This window comes from Cnephaeus nilssonii (assembly GCF_951640355.1).
Source record: "Cnephaeus nilssonii genome assembly, chromosome: 15".
Classification (NCBI taxonomy): domain Eukaryota; kingdom Metazoa; phylum Chordata; class Mammalia; order Chiroptera; family Vespertilionidae; genus Cnephaeus; species Cnephaeus nilssonii.
The window spans coordinates 15,914,103-15,930,313 of NC_137086.1; the positions used below are offsets into that span (position 1 = coordinate 15,914,103).

At 41.5% G+C, this 16,211-nt stretch overlaps 1 protein-coding gene across 11 annotated transcripts in view; it reads left to right on the forward strand.

Annotated features, from left to right (window-relative positions):
- The window catches only part of LTBP1 (latent transforming growth factor beta binding protein 1), a 340,385-nt gene that overhangs the window by 174,575 nt on the left and 149,599 nt on the right, over positions 1-16,211 (forward strand). For all 11 annotated transcript variants that reach the window (XM_079791755.1, XM_079791759.1, XM_079791762.1 and 8 more), the window contains 2 exons: positions 4,171-4,395; positions 5,899-6,173. In XM_079791755.1, coding sequence (XP_079647881.1) covers positions 4,171-4,395; positions 5,899-6,173 — 500 coding nt within the window. The remainder of the gene's footprint in view (positions 1-4,170; positions 4,396-5,898; positions 6,174-16,211) is intronic.

The window sequence follows — 16,211 nt, forward strand, 5'->3', positions numbered from 1 at the left end:
ATTTTTTTTAAAATGCTGGAACAGTAGAATACATATTTACTTTCTCATTAATAAATGATTATCAATAGTGGCCTTTTATTGATTGGAATAAGTCAAGCAGACACTGTTTCCTGTCTGAGCAGAGAGACACGGGTAGTGGAGTTCCCTTCTGGGTTTATGGTGGTGTCCACTTAGGGCAGTCCTTGAAACATTTGGGTTGAAGCTATCTTGAGTTTAAAGGTAGATTTCAACAAAACTGATTAAATTTGAGTTCGATTTCAAAATCTATTGATACTAGAAATATCTAGTAAAAGTCAGTTGTTTTTTGTTTATAAAAAAGATGGTTGCATATATGACGTTATTTCAGTATAGATTATATAGTCATCTTTGCATGGTAGTACAGGACCATGAAAATGATCATGCAAGCCAATGCAAAATGGCATGTGCAAAATGATCTTATTAATCAATGAATTATTAAGTTCCATGACCTTGAAAACGTTTTTATTAAAACTCTTTTACTGTAGGTGATAAATGTAGAGGGAAATGGAAAAAAAAATAGTAAAGCTAATATTTAATTAGTGCCCTGTAATTGAAAATGTTAGAAACACTGGGAATTAAAGTGTTTTATGTCTTTGAGTAGAACTTACCAAGAGTAGTTAGAACATGTTTGCTTTCTTCTCACTGTATAACATGATAGGGAGTATTTTTTCTTTGCCTTAGTTGGTTGTCATACTGCTCTCCATGTCTGGATCAGCTGCCAACATCTTACCCTTTGTGATTTCAGAGCTGTCCAGGGGCTCCTTTAATGTCGCTTCCTCTGGCACATCATCATCCTTTTCACCACAACCGCTTTCCAATTTCACTTCCAATGTTAACCGCCTGCCATTTTTTTGCGGCACTTTTTGTCGTTGACCCTTCTAATTATCCACTTCTGTGAAATGTTATTGATTTTATCACCGCGCGATGAGGAGGCAACACCAGGACATGCTTTCCTGTCTGTGCGTGAACTGAGAACAGATGTGCAGGGATCAGTCACCAGCAGACTCTGAAGGAAGTGACCTGATTGGTTACTGATCACCGTACACATCTGTTATCCACGCAGTGTTTGTGGACCAAAGAGCTAGCGGTGAAGTTTGTACTTCATGCGATTACTCACAGTTAATACACTGTGGCAACTGACGTTTGAACCATACTGTTGGGGGACTGGTGTTATTTAACTGAACTGCGGAAACTGAAATTCATGCATATTGGAACCATGCAGAGTGAGTGGTGCCTGTATTCCGGTTATAAATTATTTGTAGTACATTTCAATCTTGGCCTGGCTCCCCTTGCCCATGACACATTGAATCCATCCCGGGTAGCCAAGCTGTGATTTAGAAATTCGGTTCAGAGTTGACGTGAGAGTTATGAAGTCTTTGACTCAACCTTGGAGTCCACTTTGAGTCGCTTCTCTTACCCGGCACCTCAGAGGACATTGGCATGGAGAAAGCTTACTTCAGACCCGGGTCAGCAAGGGCAGTTTTGGCTGGAACCGCCACATAGACGCTGGACACAGTTTTTTGCCCTTGGTCATTTTTTGGCTCCCCTTCCTCCTCCACTGTCTCAGCTCTCCCTTGGCCTGCTGTGTCCCGTCTTCATGTTGCACCGATTCTCCCTCTGTCATTGTAGCGCTTCGTGTTTCTTTCAGCCCTTGTTGCCATCGTCCTCATCCATGTGTTTTTCAGCTTGTATTTTAATGGTCTCCTAACTGGCTTCTCCACCTAGTCACTCTCCGTCGCAACTAATCCATCACGAGTCATCTTCCTGGAACACTCTCTCAGCCTTGTTTAGTTCTCTCCTTGGAGTTTCCAAAATAACTTAGTAATTACAAAATAAAATCCAAACGTTTTATTGGGGCTTGACCCATTGGCTGACCCAAGCCTCTACCTTCTAGTTTATCACTTGGCCCCTCCCCCTCAGGAACCTGAGGTTTCAACAGAAAATGTTCTCATTATCTCCCAAATATGCCTGCCTCCTGTCCCTTCCACAGACTGTCCTCCTAGGATGCAATCCGTTGTTTTTCTGAATCCGGCCCGGTTTCAAAGACTTACCCCAAATGATCCCTCCTATTAAGTCTCCTTTGATGTCCCAGAAATGACTCCCCCTTCTCTGAAGTTCCACACGATTTCTAGTTTATATTTTCCAACTGTCACATATTCGGTGGTCTGTGTTTTTAGTTAGCATGTATTATCTCATCTCCCCGGTTAGTGCTTACGGTCTTGAGGGCAGGGACCGAATCTTCTGTAGCACCTACACTTGTGTTTGACTGAGTGGTAGGCATACATTTTTCATCCAGTACTTTTTTGAGCTGCAGCATTTCTTCTAGAAGCTGAGTTGCATGTTGGGGGTAAACAAAAGATGAAGTCTCTGACCTCACCGAGCTCTAGTTGAATGAGGCATACAGGCAAGCCATCAGGCACTAAGCTAAGTGGCAGGATGGACAGTGAACGAGAGTCCCTGGAGGCTTACATAGGCATCAAACCTAAATGAGGGGCAATAGCAAATGCTTCTAGAGGGTGTGAGGTTTAAGCCGAGTCGGAAAGATAAGTAGGAGTTCGATGGGTGAGGGGGCTGAATGGAACCAGTGCTCCAGGCCAAGGACACAGCAAGGATAAAGCTTTAGGGGGGCAAGAGGGCCTTACACAATGAGGAACTGAATAAAGCCCCATGCAGCTGGATCGTAGGGAATGAGGTGAGACTCGTAAGTGATGAGGTTTCAGAGGGAACAGGGGCCCTGTGACGGGAAAGAAGTGCACGTATTTGCTGGATGTTGAGAAGGCAGGGCTTCCAGGGCTGGGAGTGTGGATGGGCCAAGTGACAGAGCTGCCCTCAGGTTTCTGCTAAGGACCACTCACCCGGTGAATGGAGACGTTAGAGAGAAGACGACGAGTTACGTTTTGGACATGTTGCGTTTGAGATGTCTGTGGAATATCTGTATGAAAATGTGTAGCAGTCACTTGGAGCACAGCAGAAATCTCTTGCTAGGAAATAGAAATTTGGGAATTGTCACATCTGACAGGTTGAAATCATGGAGGAAGAGTGTGTAGAGATAGTAAAAAAGAGGGATTTTAAGGCCAAATATTAAAGCATATGAGTGTTTAAAGGGCAAGTAAAGAGTGGATTCTGTAAAGAATGTTAAGATGGAATGGGCAAAGAGGAAGGATCAAAATAGATGAGTGAGATGTCGTGGAAACCAAGGGAAGACTGAAGTCGTCCGTTTGATTTTGGTGACCTCAGTAAGAGTAGTTTCCATGGAAGGGGGGGGGGGAGGGAGAGTGTGGAGAAGTGAACAGACAATTCTTTTGGAAAGTCTGATCATGGAAGGAAATGGAGTTGAGGGGTTTTTATTTTTTAAGCTGGTGGAAATCTGCTCATGTTTAAAGGCTGATAGGAAGAATTCGTTAGTGATAAAGAGGTTGGCCATAAGCTGAATTTCATCAGAATTTAAAACACCTCTGAAAATTCCTTACCCAGTGTGCCCTTTTATCTTTTGGTATTCTAAATAAATTAAATTCCAAACTACTAATTAGTCTGTGTCTTTAGGTTTCACTGTGGTCTTGTTATCCCAGTGAGATGGCAAATTCTGGGAAAGCAAGATTCAAACTCTTCCACTCCCTTATTCAGATTATAGTCTCAGCAGGTATTATTTTTACTGTTCTCATTTGTTTATTCTTTGAGGAAATGTTTAATGTCCACTGTGTACCAGGCATGATTCTAGGTGCTGAGAATGTAAAGGTTACTAAGCCAGACATATCCTTTTTCTCAAGAGTTTATAATTTAGAGAGACAGCTAATATACTAGGAATTGAATAGGAAAAAGTAATTACAGGATGCAAGAGATACTTAAAAGGGCACTGTGAGACAATAATCCTCACTGGCTCCTTTACATATTCTTTCCCCATGAATTCTCTCCATTGTTGGGGGAGAGCACCGCAAGGAACTGGAGAATTAAATGACTTAGGATGGAAAAACAAAGATCGTGAATAACAGAGACCTTTTTTGCCAACGTAGTTGCTTCTTTGTTTACTGTTTCAAAGTCAGTAGAAATATGATGGCTGTAATGGTGCTGTGTTTCTGGAAGTTTTGTTGGTTGACTATGATTTAGCATTTGAGAAACTAACCAGTTCTCCACAATTTCTCTTTTCCCTTTCAGTGATTTGCCATCTTCCATGTATGAATGGTGGCCAGTGCAGCTCAAGGGACAAATGCCAGTGCCCTCCAAACTTCACAGGGAAGCTTTGCCAGATTCCAGTCCATGGTGCCAGCGTTCCTAAACTTTATCAGCATTCCCAGCAGTCGGGCAAGGCGCTGGGAACGCATGTCGTCCACTCTACACATACCTTGCCTCTGACAATGACCAGTCAGCAAGGAGTCAAAGGTAAGCTTAAGATTTTTGATTTTTTCCATTCGTCAGACCTCTGCTAGCCTGCCAAACCCACAGAAGCCAGGTACCTGCAGATGGCCAGGGCTGGTATTGAAACAGAAAGGGGTATGTGATCTGTGGCTTGAGAAATGACAGTAGGGACAGACTGTGGGCCCAAGTATGTGGCTGAAGTGCTTTCTAGGCCATAGAAATTTGGTATCTAAGAAATAGAAAACAAAAAGGAGTCTATCCTTCTCTCATGACTCATAGCACCCAGGGCTGATGAATGTGCTGGCCCTGTTCTGGCCGGGCCTGGGGCATGGAAAGACGAGTTGGAGATTTCGGGCCCTTACAGCGTGAATGAGCTAGTGATCACACTGGTCCTGCTGATGAGCACAAGTCTATTTAATAGTTGAAGAGTGCCTGGTTTTAGTTCTAAATGATCACTTAACCTCACTGGGCTTCAGTATAGTCTTCTGTAGAGGAAGGTAAACTAGGTCACTTGGAACTCAGGAATTCTATGACTCATTCATTCTTTCAAACCTGGCATCTCTTAGACATGCACAGTTTTTAAAAAGGGGTCAGAGAGTGTTACTGGCTGTTATTCTTTAAAACCTGAATGTTAGCATCAGAAGATGAAATTGTGTTTGAAAGTGGCAGAAAGTGAGTCTTGGTACAGATATAAAATAGCACACTTTGGTATTTCGTGTGTGGGTCCCAATAAGCACCAAAGTATATCCACAATATGTTATTTAAGGGCAAGAGAATTCTGCTCTGTGAAATTATGTTTCCTCTTTTAGTGTAGAAAAGTATATCCCACAACTTTGCAATAAGAACTTAATGAGAAATTCAAAAGTAATCCAACTTCTGAGTCTTTATTACTATCATTTGATAAAATGTACCTCCCCATAAGCTGCATGAATTTCATATTTTTATGACTCACCTGAAAAAAAATGATCTTACTGAATATGTTACTGTGAGAGGTTTTAATTTCTCTTTGTAATTAGTTGATTTTTTAAAACATAAATTCAGATTTAATTTTTATTTTTAATATATCCTTTTATTCTCACTTATTATGATGGCTGTGTGGCAAATATACACTGAGTGGCCAGATTATTATGATCTCTGAACGCATAATAATCTGGCCACTCAGTGTATATCCTATGTAATAAAAGGCTAATATGCAAATTGTCCCCTCGACCAGGAGTTCGACCAGCAGGCAGGCCGGCTAACCGCCCATGTCCCCTCCCACTGGCCAGGCTGGCCGGACCCCACTCATGCACGAATTCATGCACCGGGCCTCTAATATATATACTGAGTGGCCAGATTATTATGTGTTCAGAGATCATAATAATCTGGCCACTCAGTGTATGTATACGTTACATTTGTATAATTTATCCTATGTATAATACATATGCGTATAAGTACATATGTGTGTAAAATTGACTTTCACGCCGACTCGCATGCTAATTCGTCATGATTAATGATTAACAAGTCTTTACTCCCAATCTATTTCAGTGAAATTTCCTCCCAACATAGTCAATATCCACGTGAAGCACCCCCCGGAGGCCTCAGTCCAGATACATCAGGTTTCAAGAATCGATGGCCCAACTGGCCAGAAGGTAAAAGAAGCCCAACCAGGCCAGTCCCAGATCTCTTACCAAGGGCTTCCCGTCCAGAAGACCCAGACCGTCCACTCCACATACTCCCACCAGCAAGTCATTCCTCACATCTATCCTGTGGCTGCGAAGACCCAGCTTGGCCGCTGCTTCCAGGAAACCGTCGGGTCCCAGGTAAGCAACACTGCCCAGCCTGTTTCAGCAGTGCTTTCTAGAAAAGTCTCGTTTTCCCAGGAAAACCAGATGTGGTAAAATGACTTTCTATAGAAGGGCTTGGCCTACTGACCCATGGGCTCGTTTTTGTAAATAAAGTTTTATTGGAACGCAGCCACATCCATTCGTTTACATGTTGCCTGCCCTGCTTTCATGCTTTTGATGGTAGAATGGCTCGGTTTCAATGAGATCGTATGATCTGCAAAGCCTAAAATATGGTCGGCAAGGCCCTTTACAGAAAAAGCTTTCCGTCCTCTGCTCGGTAAGATAATGTTTAAGTAGTGACCTTCCAGAAATGCTCCTGGACGTCCCTGACTGCCGTTGCTGTTTTCCAGTTAAGTTAATCTGTGTGTAAAACATGTGTCAGGCTTGAGATACGTTCTGCAAAGGCTTTGAAAATACTTACGCCTTTTTGTAGTAGTTGCAGGTTAATAGGTGTAGTTGGGTTTGAACCCATCACACAATAATAATTTGTGATCTTTAATTTTCTTTATAAAAACTCATAACTAGATGGGCAATGACGGAGAAGTTTGACGTGCATTTTAAACATCACTGGATTTACATAGAACTTTAGGCCTATATCTATATCGTAAAGTAGAAGGGAGGCTGATTTTCCTTTAAAACTCATCATTGAAAGTGCTTAATGAAGGCAACAAAAACGTTGGCTCTTTTACCCAAACCGCTTGGTGCTGACTGCTTTGGGATTGTGTGGTTATGACATAGCTTTGTCCTGTGGTTCTCCTCCTGTCATTTGATCATGGTTTCAGCCCCACATGAGAAGAGTAAGTGAGGTGAATTTATTGTGTCTCTTTTCTTACCTGAATATTGAAAGAATATTGTGTGTGTGTGTGTGTGTGTGTGTGTGTGAAATATTTGGGAGGTAATAAGAATCAATTGTTGTTGCTTTCGAAACCTGGAAAATACTTTCAGGTTTGGGGCAAGTCCATGGTAGAGTTATCACCTTTCTCCCAGGGGAAGAAGGCAAAACTGGTTTGTGGACCCGAATGGAAAGAGCACCCGTGTGGAGTTATACGATCGGGGCTGTAGCCATGGGCCCAGACCTTGGTAGCAGGGAACCAGCCTTGTTATCTGGAAGGTGGAGACAAGAATATTGGGCTTTGTTAAGATTAGACAAGGTAACCTGAGCACCGTTTTGCAGATGTTATAGAACTATGCAAATGCTAGCTTAGAAGATACTCACCTATCCATAGTCTCAAACTTAATAATAGTCAGTGATTGCTTATGTCATGTCGCTTCAGTAAGGCAGGGAAGGCTTATCTCCCCAAACACAATCTTCATCGTGTAGTAGTTAGTTGCCGGTTAAGAGGTGCAGCCCGCAGATACTTGGAAATGCCTCCTAAACCTGCCACAGCTTTTGGAGACCACGTTTAAGCAAATACTTTTTGGGAGAAGGAACAGCATTGATTTAACCTTTTGCACTCAGATGTCGAGTCTGACTCGACAACGGTTAGCATTAGAATAAAGGAATCGAGAAAAAAGCAAGCGAGTGCAAAGGGTTAAGTTCAGCTTTGAAGTAAAGTCTGGATTCTTGTGCTAAGAGCAGCTTTTTATAGGGGCAGTGGGGCTGAAGATATACCTCATGCACTTCACAAATTTTGCCCTGGACCAGCTTTGGAGAGAGAGGGTGAATTTGGTGCCATTTGCATTGTTTAGTCATTTCACCTTAGGTTGGTTATGAGGAAGGAAAAAACAGATCCTTTTAAAATTCTGTGCCCAGTGCCTTTCTCCTCTTTCCAAGTTGGAACACAGATGATAAAAAAGCAAGAAAATGAAGTATTCACAAACTTGTTATTCTTGTGTAATATTAGGCCGAAATGTGCTAACTAAAAAAGATTAAAACATTATTTACTTTTCAGCCTAAGCTGAACCATATAATTAAAATGAATTGGCTAATTGGTCGAGTTACCCAAATAATTCAAACTCAGTAGAATACTTTTGCTTTATCTGCATGCCTCTCTGGCATTCCGTCTGAATGATCCAGACAGTGATCTCGAGTCTTAATTCTTTTTGCAGGTGTAGTCACCAATATGAAGCTTCAAAATAAGACCTGGTTTTAGAAAACATTCTTAGCATATATTTGTCTCCTGCTGGATGTCCATGATCGCCAGATTAATTAGTGCAATTAGGATGATCCAAATTATAGAAAATAACAATGGGCATTCTTGAAAAAAAAAATACTTTACTGGCGAATAGTTACTAGTATATAAGATGTATCCTACAAAGATGTTTGAAAATATTTGTGCTTTCTTGCTATGGTTGGTTTGCATACCCAGCTACAGGGGAAGGTATAGGTAGATTTTATATGAATGGTAAAGCCAGGCCCGCGTGGCTCAATGGTTGAGCATCAACCTATGAACCAGGAGATCAAGGTTTGATTCCCGGTCAGGACACATGCCCGGGTTTCAGGCTCAGTCCCTTGAAGGGGGTGTGCAGGAGGCAGCTGATCAATGATTCTCTTTCATCATTGGTATTTCTATCTCTCTTTCCCTCTCCCTTACTTTCTGAAACAAATTAAAAATACATATTAAAAAAGGATGTTCTAAATTGAATGGTAAAAACAGCTGCAAAAATGCTCACTAGTGCTTTGCTCATGGGAATAGTCTTATTAGCTGCAGATTTCGACTATTGAGACTTTTAATGCCACGGAGTTATCAGTAAGCATCTGTGTTTATGTGCTATAATAAGAGGGCATATACAAAACAAATTTGGCAGAAATAGCCCTTTGTTTCTGTGGCACATCCTAATAATTAGGCAGTAGGCTTGGGGTTGAGAACCCCGCATGAACTGTGATCAATGTATTTAAGTTCTGGGAAGCTTCGTAGAATAGAGTTTCACAAATTGCTTGGGTGGTGGAGGAAAATGGGCAGTTGGTTAGGAAGCCAAAGTCACAGAGAAAAGGGGGAGGATAACTAAACAGAGGAAAGAGAACTTGGCAAGAAATGGGTGAGGAAGAAGTATCAGAGAGACTGGAGATGCGAACTGGCTCAGGATTCCTGGCAGATGTTTGCACAGCATGAAGCCTCTTAAACCAGAGGCACAGGGCCATCTAAATGACGTGGTGTCAAGGCAGAATAGCGGGAAGCCCCCTTGATCAAGTGATCAAACTCAGAATCATTACAAGTGGGACAACCGACCTCATGTGCCTCCTGATGTGATCCAGTATGAAGTTTGCATATCACCCTAAAACTAACGGTGCCAAAAGTGTTTAACCTGAGCCTAACCAAGCCTTTACACCTAACCCCAGCTTATAGGGTGTACTGAGGGTAAAGAAACAAGCTAAAAATATAACCCCTATTCATCCCCATCAGGCAGATTCATAATATAGGGCATTATTGCCTGGTTTCTTAAGAAAAATCATACAATGGGAAAAAAGTAGAATGGCTTTTCTAGAAAGAAACTAAAGAGTCACAACAATCAAAGCCAACCCACTTCTAGAAGATATTTGGGGAATAATTGGGGAAATTTAATGTAGACTAGATACTAGATGATACTTTGGAATTATTAGTTTTTAGGTGTGATAATGGTATTAGGGTTTGTAGGACAGTGTTTTTATTTTTGAAAGATAAATGAAAAATTTAAGGTAAAATGCCATTATGTCTATAATTTATCTTCAAATGCATTTACACACAAATATTGCAAAATTGTAACAATTGTTTACTCTGAGAAGTGGATATATAAGATCGTTGTAGTATCAGATATCTCAGCATATTTGAAATTTTCTTATGAGGATAAAAAGGGGGAAACATTAAAATTTTCTAAATGTACTTCCTTATATTGTGCTTCCCAGATACTGAATTTTTTATAAGTTGAAAGTTTGTGGCAACCCAGCATTGAGCAAGTCTATTGGCACTGTTTTTCCAACAGACTCTGATGATGGTTAGCATTTTTTTTTTTAGCAATACAGTATTTTAAATTAAGGTACATACATTTTTAGACTTAATGCTGTTGCACACTTGATAGACAACACTATTGTGTAAATACAGTTTTATGTGTACTGGAAAACCAAAAAATTCATGTGACTCACTTTATTGCAATATTTGCTTCATTGTGTAGGTCTGGAACTGAACCTGCAATGTCTCTGAAATATGCCTGTGGAATAATATAATTTTAAGCTGATTGTAAAATTTGTAACATTAAACAGCTAATGAATTTTTAGAAAATAATTTAAACTGTTTCAACTTCTGAATGAATGGGCTGGGTAGGTGGATGTGGGGTAGACATGAGGAGGCCAGGGAAGAGAAGTTGGCCTTGGTCCAGTTGTGAAATGATCAGGGTCTATTCTAGGAGAAAAGTTGAAAATAAAGAGAAGACAATAAGGGCTTTTGCAAAGAATCAAGCATCAGGATTTGATTATGGGCTGCTGTGAAGAAAAAGATGGTGATGAGTTGGACTATTCTGAATTCCCTCGCTTCAGAAATCAGATAAATGCTCGCTATGATTGATTAACTAACTGGCCCTGGGGGAGGATTGTGAAATGAAGATGAGCAGCTACATCTTGTTTTAAGCAGTCTTATTCTTGATTGACATTAAGAAGGGTGTATTCTTGGATATCAATTGGGAAATCCAAAGCTGTGTTAGAGATGGAGTGAGAGAGGATTAATGGAGAAAATGCAGTGGTCAGTGAATAGATCTAGTGGTGATAGATTCATGAGAACAGAGGACATTTCTTTGGCAGGTATATAAAGAGAAACGAGCAGGAATAGTGGAATCAGAAAAAGCTATAATGTTTCCCACCTTGACAGTGTTAAGATATGGGGTGGAAGGGATCCTTCCTATTGTGGAAAGTGATGTTCGATCTCTCAGTGTCCTAATAATAATTTCTGGGTCTTAACATCATATAAAATATTGATTTTTATGTGAATCGGGCTAGGTACAGACATCATTTAATTTCCTTTCAAGTATTAAAAGAATAGAAATTAATCCAATTAAGTATATGGGGTGGCTTGGAGGAGGAATTGGATTCTTGAATGTAAATCAAGTTTCAAGTACTTGACAAGTCATAGCTTTGACAGAGTTAGGTGCCTGCCCTCCTGCAGTAGACAGGGTACACCAAGGATATTTGAAAACATTTTGGAGAGTTTGCTCACTGTATAGATCAAGTTAGAATTACATCTCCAGTGATTACAATTACCAGCTACTTTCAAGATAATCTCATGTTTGCATGTGCTTAAAACGTGAACATTTCTATGCTAGTGTTCATCTATAAGAAGAGGCCAAATTTCAGAAAATACCCCTGTGATCTACTTTTGCTCCACAAGGACATTGAATGTATGTACCTTTCCCATTGTGCCAGGGCGTCCTGTGCATTACGTTGTGACCTTTGCTTTCAATTTGAAACTGACTTGGCGTCTGCGTTTTTGGTTGTTTCCAACATGTTTTATTTATTGCCTAATTGCTGGAAATAAATATTTAGTTACTTAATGATGCCAGATGGTATGAAAAGACCTTGTCTTGTCTGAGGAGAGTTCAGAATCATGATGTAGGGTTCAAGGTTCAGCTTCCACGCTGGGGGTCTGCCGTTGCCTGGGTGTGCAATACTACGCTCTTTGTTAAAGGGGGGGATGTGCTCCTTCATTAGACACAGGCATTGTAGGATGAGAAAAAAACTCTTCCAGATCTTATTGCCAATGCCAAAAGAGCAGAAAAGTCCACATAGTCACACCCGAGTTAACTAAGAGGAACAAAAATGCTGGAAAACCTGGAGTAAAGATAAATGGAATAAAAGATATTTTTAGTACAGTGTCATTTCACAGATAAAGATGATCAAATAATATCCAAACCAACTCTTATAGTTTACAACCATAGAACCCCCTTAACAGTAAAAAAAACCCCACTCCAAAACAAAACAAACAAACAAAAATACACCCACAAGAAACAAACTAAGATTAAATTCTTTAAGATGTATTCTATAGAAGACAATAATCTTTATGGAGTAGGAAGAGAGGATCAGTACTTGATGTAAAATTTTTGGGAAAGCCTTTTTTCCCCCTTTAATTATTGGTCATATAAATAATAAGACCTGGGGCAAAACTGAGTTAAAGTGGCAAGAGAATTGTTTGGGAACCCCTTAGAACTTTCAGAAGTTGTTCCAACAGCTCTTTTTGGACAGGAAAAATGGAAACAGAATGGGCCATTGGAGAAAAAGATTATTTAATTGGAGATAGGTCTCTTGGCAGATAAATTCAATAACATCATCAAGCTCTAAACCTTAGCACTGGAACACACACACACACACACACACACACACACACACACACGCACACACGCACACAGACACACACTTCTGAAGGGCCAAACAGATGCACTTAGCTTTTGTTTAAGAAAATATTTTCTTTAATAAGCATCGTGGAGAAATTAACAGGAAAGTGTGAGCTCATTGAAGTGGAAAGTATCCTAATTATATGGCTGAAACTACTTGACAAAAAAAATCTCCATACTTCTGTCACAAGACTTTGAAGAAAAATATTTCTTGGTTTTCCCCACACAGAAGCCATGAGGAAGGAGGGGAGCAGATGCCGTGCCTGTCAATTCCCTGCGGCAGGGAGAATACACACAGATTAGTAGGTACAGACATAGATCCAGAGATGGGCTGAAGACATTCAAATTCCCTGCTCAGGATGGAAAGAGCATTTAGTACCCTACCAAGGGAGTTGGGAGAATCCGTTCTGCTTGGAGACCTATTATTTAATTTCCAGAGGATTCCCTCTGCTCTGACTGGAGGAGTATGACTGAGGGGAGGCCTAAAGCACTGGTGAAGTAATAGTTTTCTTCTGACAGGGAAAATGCCAGCATCATTTCACATTGGTTCTTTCCCTATATTGAGACCAAAAACGACGACAAACGTAGATGAGAAGTCTAATGAAAGCGTAACGATCAAACACTTACCAGAGACTCAGCCTGTCATGTATGTGTTATATGTGCTATTCTTTATGTGGGAGGGAGAACTGGGTCAACAGGTATGTATGTTCCCCATTTCCACAGCTCACGTGCCCTGAGGGCAAGCCCTCCCAGGTGAACTTCACCTTGCCAAGGTGCTGTTGGCAGGGCTTAAGGAAGGCAGGGCGGGAGCCATCAGAAGTCTGCCTTCTCCATGAGCAGAGAGCCTCATTGGGGTGCGCCGATTGCATTTACTGACGTTTGGCCTCCTGCAGGTGGAATGCGTCATTAACACCAGGCCCTTCCTATGTTTTCCTTCAGTGTCCCACTCAAACACTGCTTTGGCACCATCCAAGAGACGCTTAATTGAGTGTGAGTGAGTCTGGTTGTCTCCCGTGGCACTGCAGGGGCCGTCCTTGCCAAGCCTTACCTGTGTCCACAGCAGAGGTATCGCTGAAGGTAGGACGCACACCTCCGTGACAGGTGCCCGGAGCCGCAGTGTTGCTGATCCTGCTCCTCCAAGCCCTGCCAGCTTCATGCGGGGCGCTTCTTCCCTGGAGGTGAAAAGACGGTGAAGGTGGGGATTGGATCCAGAGAGGGGAGCTGCTGCCTGTTGAAAGGGAACATGCCTGCGTGTCCCTGGGCTCATGCCAAGTGGCAGGGAGGACGTCTAGCTTGATTTGGATGGAGAATGTGGGACTGAACTGTGAGGATAATCAAAATACAGATTCTTAGAACGGAAGTCGAGGACTTCAGGGAATGGGTGCTGACCCAGACATTACCTTTCCCCCTGCCCAATATCCAGGCTTTACCCAGACCAATATCTTTGGACACCAGAGAGCCCAGTGTTCATGTGGCCTGACTTGTTTCAGAGCTGAGCAAGTCCATGCTTCTTTGGTCCTTCCCACGCCCATCCTCTCAGATGGTTTGCATTTTATTGGCAATGAAAATGCCTTCATCATGACACGGGATATCCAGTTTCTGTATTTTATGCCTCTAGGGCTCACTAAAATAACACACCGATTCATACTTAGACTCTTGCTTTTTGCAGAAGAATAGGCATTGAAAATAATTACGGGACAGTGTGTTACAGAGCGGAAGTTACATCACTTCTGATATTGGCAGAGTGGTAAGATCTTGCGGTCGTTACATTGGAAGATGATCGTTTTGAGCATGTTGGAAGTAGTTTTAAGAGACCATGGCTTAAATTGATGGTTGATTTAGGCTCTGTGAATTACAAAAATGTTTAAAGAGTCACAGCTGGTATTTCAAGGGTCTGATGCTGTTTCTTGGCGTTGTCTGCATGTTACTTTGGAATTGAAATTTGTTCAGATGAAGTGGAATCATCTGGTTTACTAAAAATAAACAAACAAACAAACAAACAAACAAACCACCCCCAAACCAAAAAAACCCAGCCCTCTGAAATCTGACCCATAAAGTGACAGTGAAAAAGGCAACATGGCCCTATGTTGAGCGACAACAGAGTGGTTGCCCTCCTCCACCCTGTACCTTCCCCCGCCACCCAGATAGTCCTGTTTTCGTTTTCTCTGCCATCCTTCCATGTTTTTCTTTCTCCTCTTGCCCTCCTTTTGTGTGTAAGAGATTTATATGTAAAACTGGAGATTCTCTTTCAACAAGATCTCTCTCTGAGACTGTGCATTTACTCTAGTAATACTGCGGCTGCATTTCGAAATTTCTGTTTCAAAAGAATTGTTTCTGAGCCAGTTTATGAGCGGCACAGAAAAGTCAGTCTTTCTTTAATCTCCCGCAGCTCCCTCATTTACTGTATTCTCAATGAACTGGAAACTTCCGATGGTCAATTCAGCCTCCAGGGAGCAGGGATTTGCCACCACTGAGGGTATTTAAAAGAACGTGTCCTTAGCCTGAAGAGAACTCTGAAATCCAGACAGAGGAGTCCTAAATATTCTGAACAAAGACCGAAGTGCCTTCAAGGTGACCACCTTGAGGAGGACTGGTTTAGATTGTGCAAGCTTTAATGGAGTTGTTAAGAAAATGGTCTTAACATCCTGTGGCTTTGGGGCAGGCATCTTAGTAAGACAGTGTATTTTTATAAAATTGATAGCTGATAGAGAACATTCACAGTTATGGCCTTGGTTGACCTTCAGAACAACTTCAAAACAAGGAAAAGTAGGTAGTCTTGTATCCCAGTTATTTAAGTGAAACTTAAAGCTCACAGAGGTAGGGACAGACTGGTGTTGTTATTTCCAAGTCGATAGCTCTTTTTTCCATTTTGGCAAACTCACCATTCTCTGGCCCTCAGTATCTTTATTTTACAAATAACTGGTTTGGCTGAGAGCACTACCAAGAACTCTTTTAGCTCGACAGTCCTCTGACTATGATGATTTTGACATCTTTCTTTTCCCCAGTCTTAGACCCCACTGATACTAACAAATGGCACCGGTTCCGTGGACAGAGCAAGCTGTACAAATGTCAGATACAACACCTAGAATGATCTCTCAAATCCATCCTGACTTGAGAGACTTCTCTCAGGGGTCAACACCTCTCAGAGCTTGTCTTTTTCATGAGGGCAGGGCTCTTATGAGCTGAGCTCAGTGCTGGGCACAGTTGAGTAGTTAGTAAATAGATGAGCATCATCAGGTTAGGCTCAGTTGTGCTGTAGAAATAAACTTCTATTTTGTACGCACTTGATGTCTGACAGGCGAGCAGGGGGCCCTGTACTACTCACCTGTCAGGGGATGAGGCTGATGGTGGTTTCACCATGTTCCTGATGTGCTGTCTAGAATACACAGCCTCCTTAATTCCTGCAGCAGAGGGAGAGAGGTACTTACTGCAGGGGACACACAGGACTTCTCCCATAGCCCATTACACAGACTGAGTCACATGGCCCTCTTTCACTGTTAGTTTTATGGCAATGTTATGGCTGAATTGTGTTCCACCTCCAAATATATAACTTGAAGCATTAACCCCGTTGCAGCTGTATTTGGAGATAGTCTGTAAGGAGGTAACTAAGATTAAATGAATTAATAAGGGTGGGGCCCCGAAAACAATAGGATTAGTATTCTTTTTTTAAAAAAATGCATGTTTTTATTGATTTCAGAGAGAGAGAGAGAGAGAGAAACA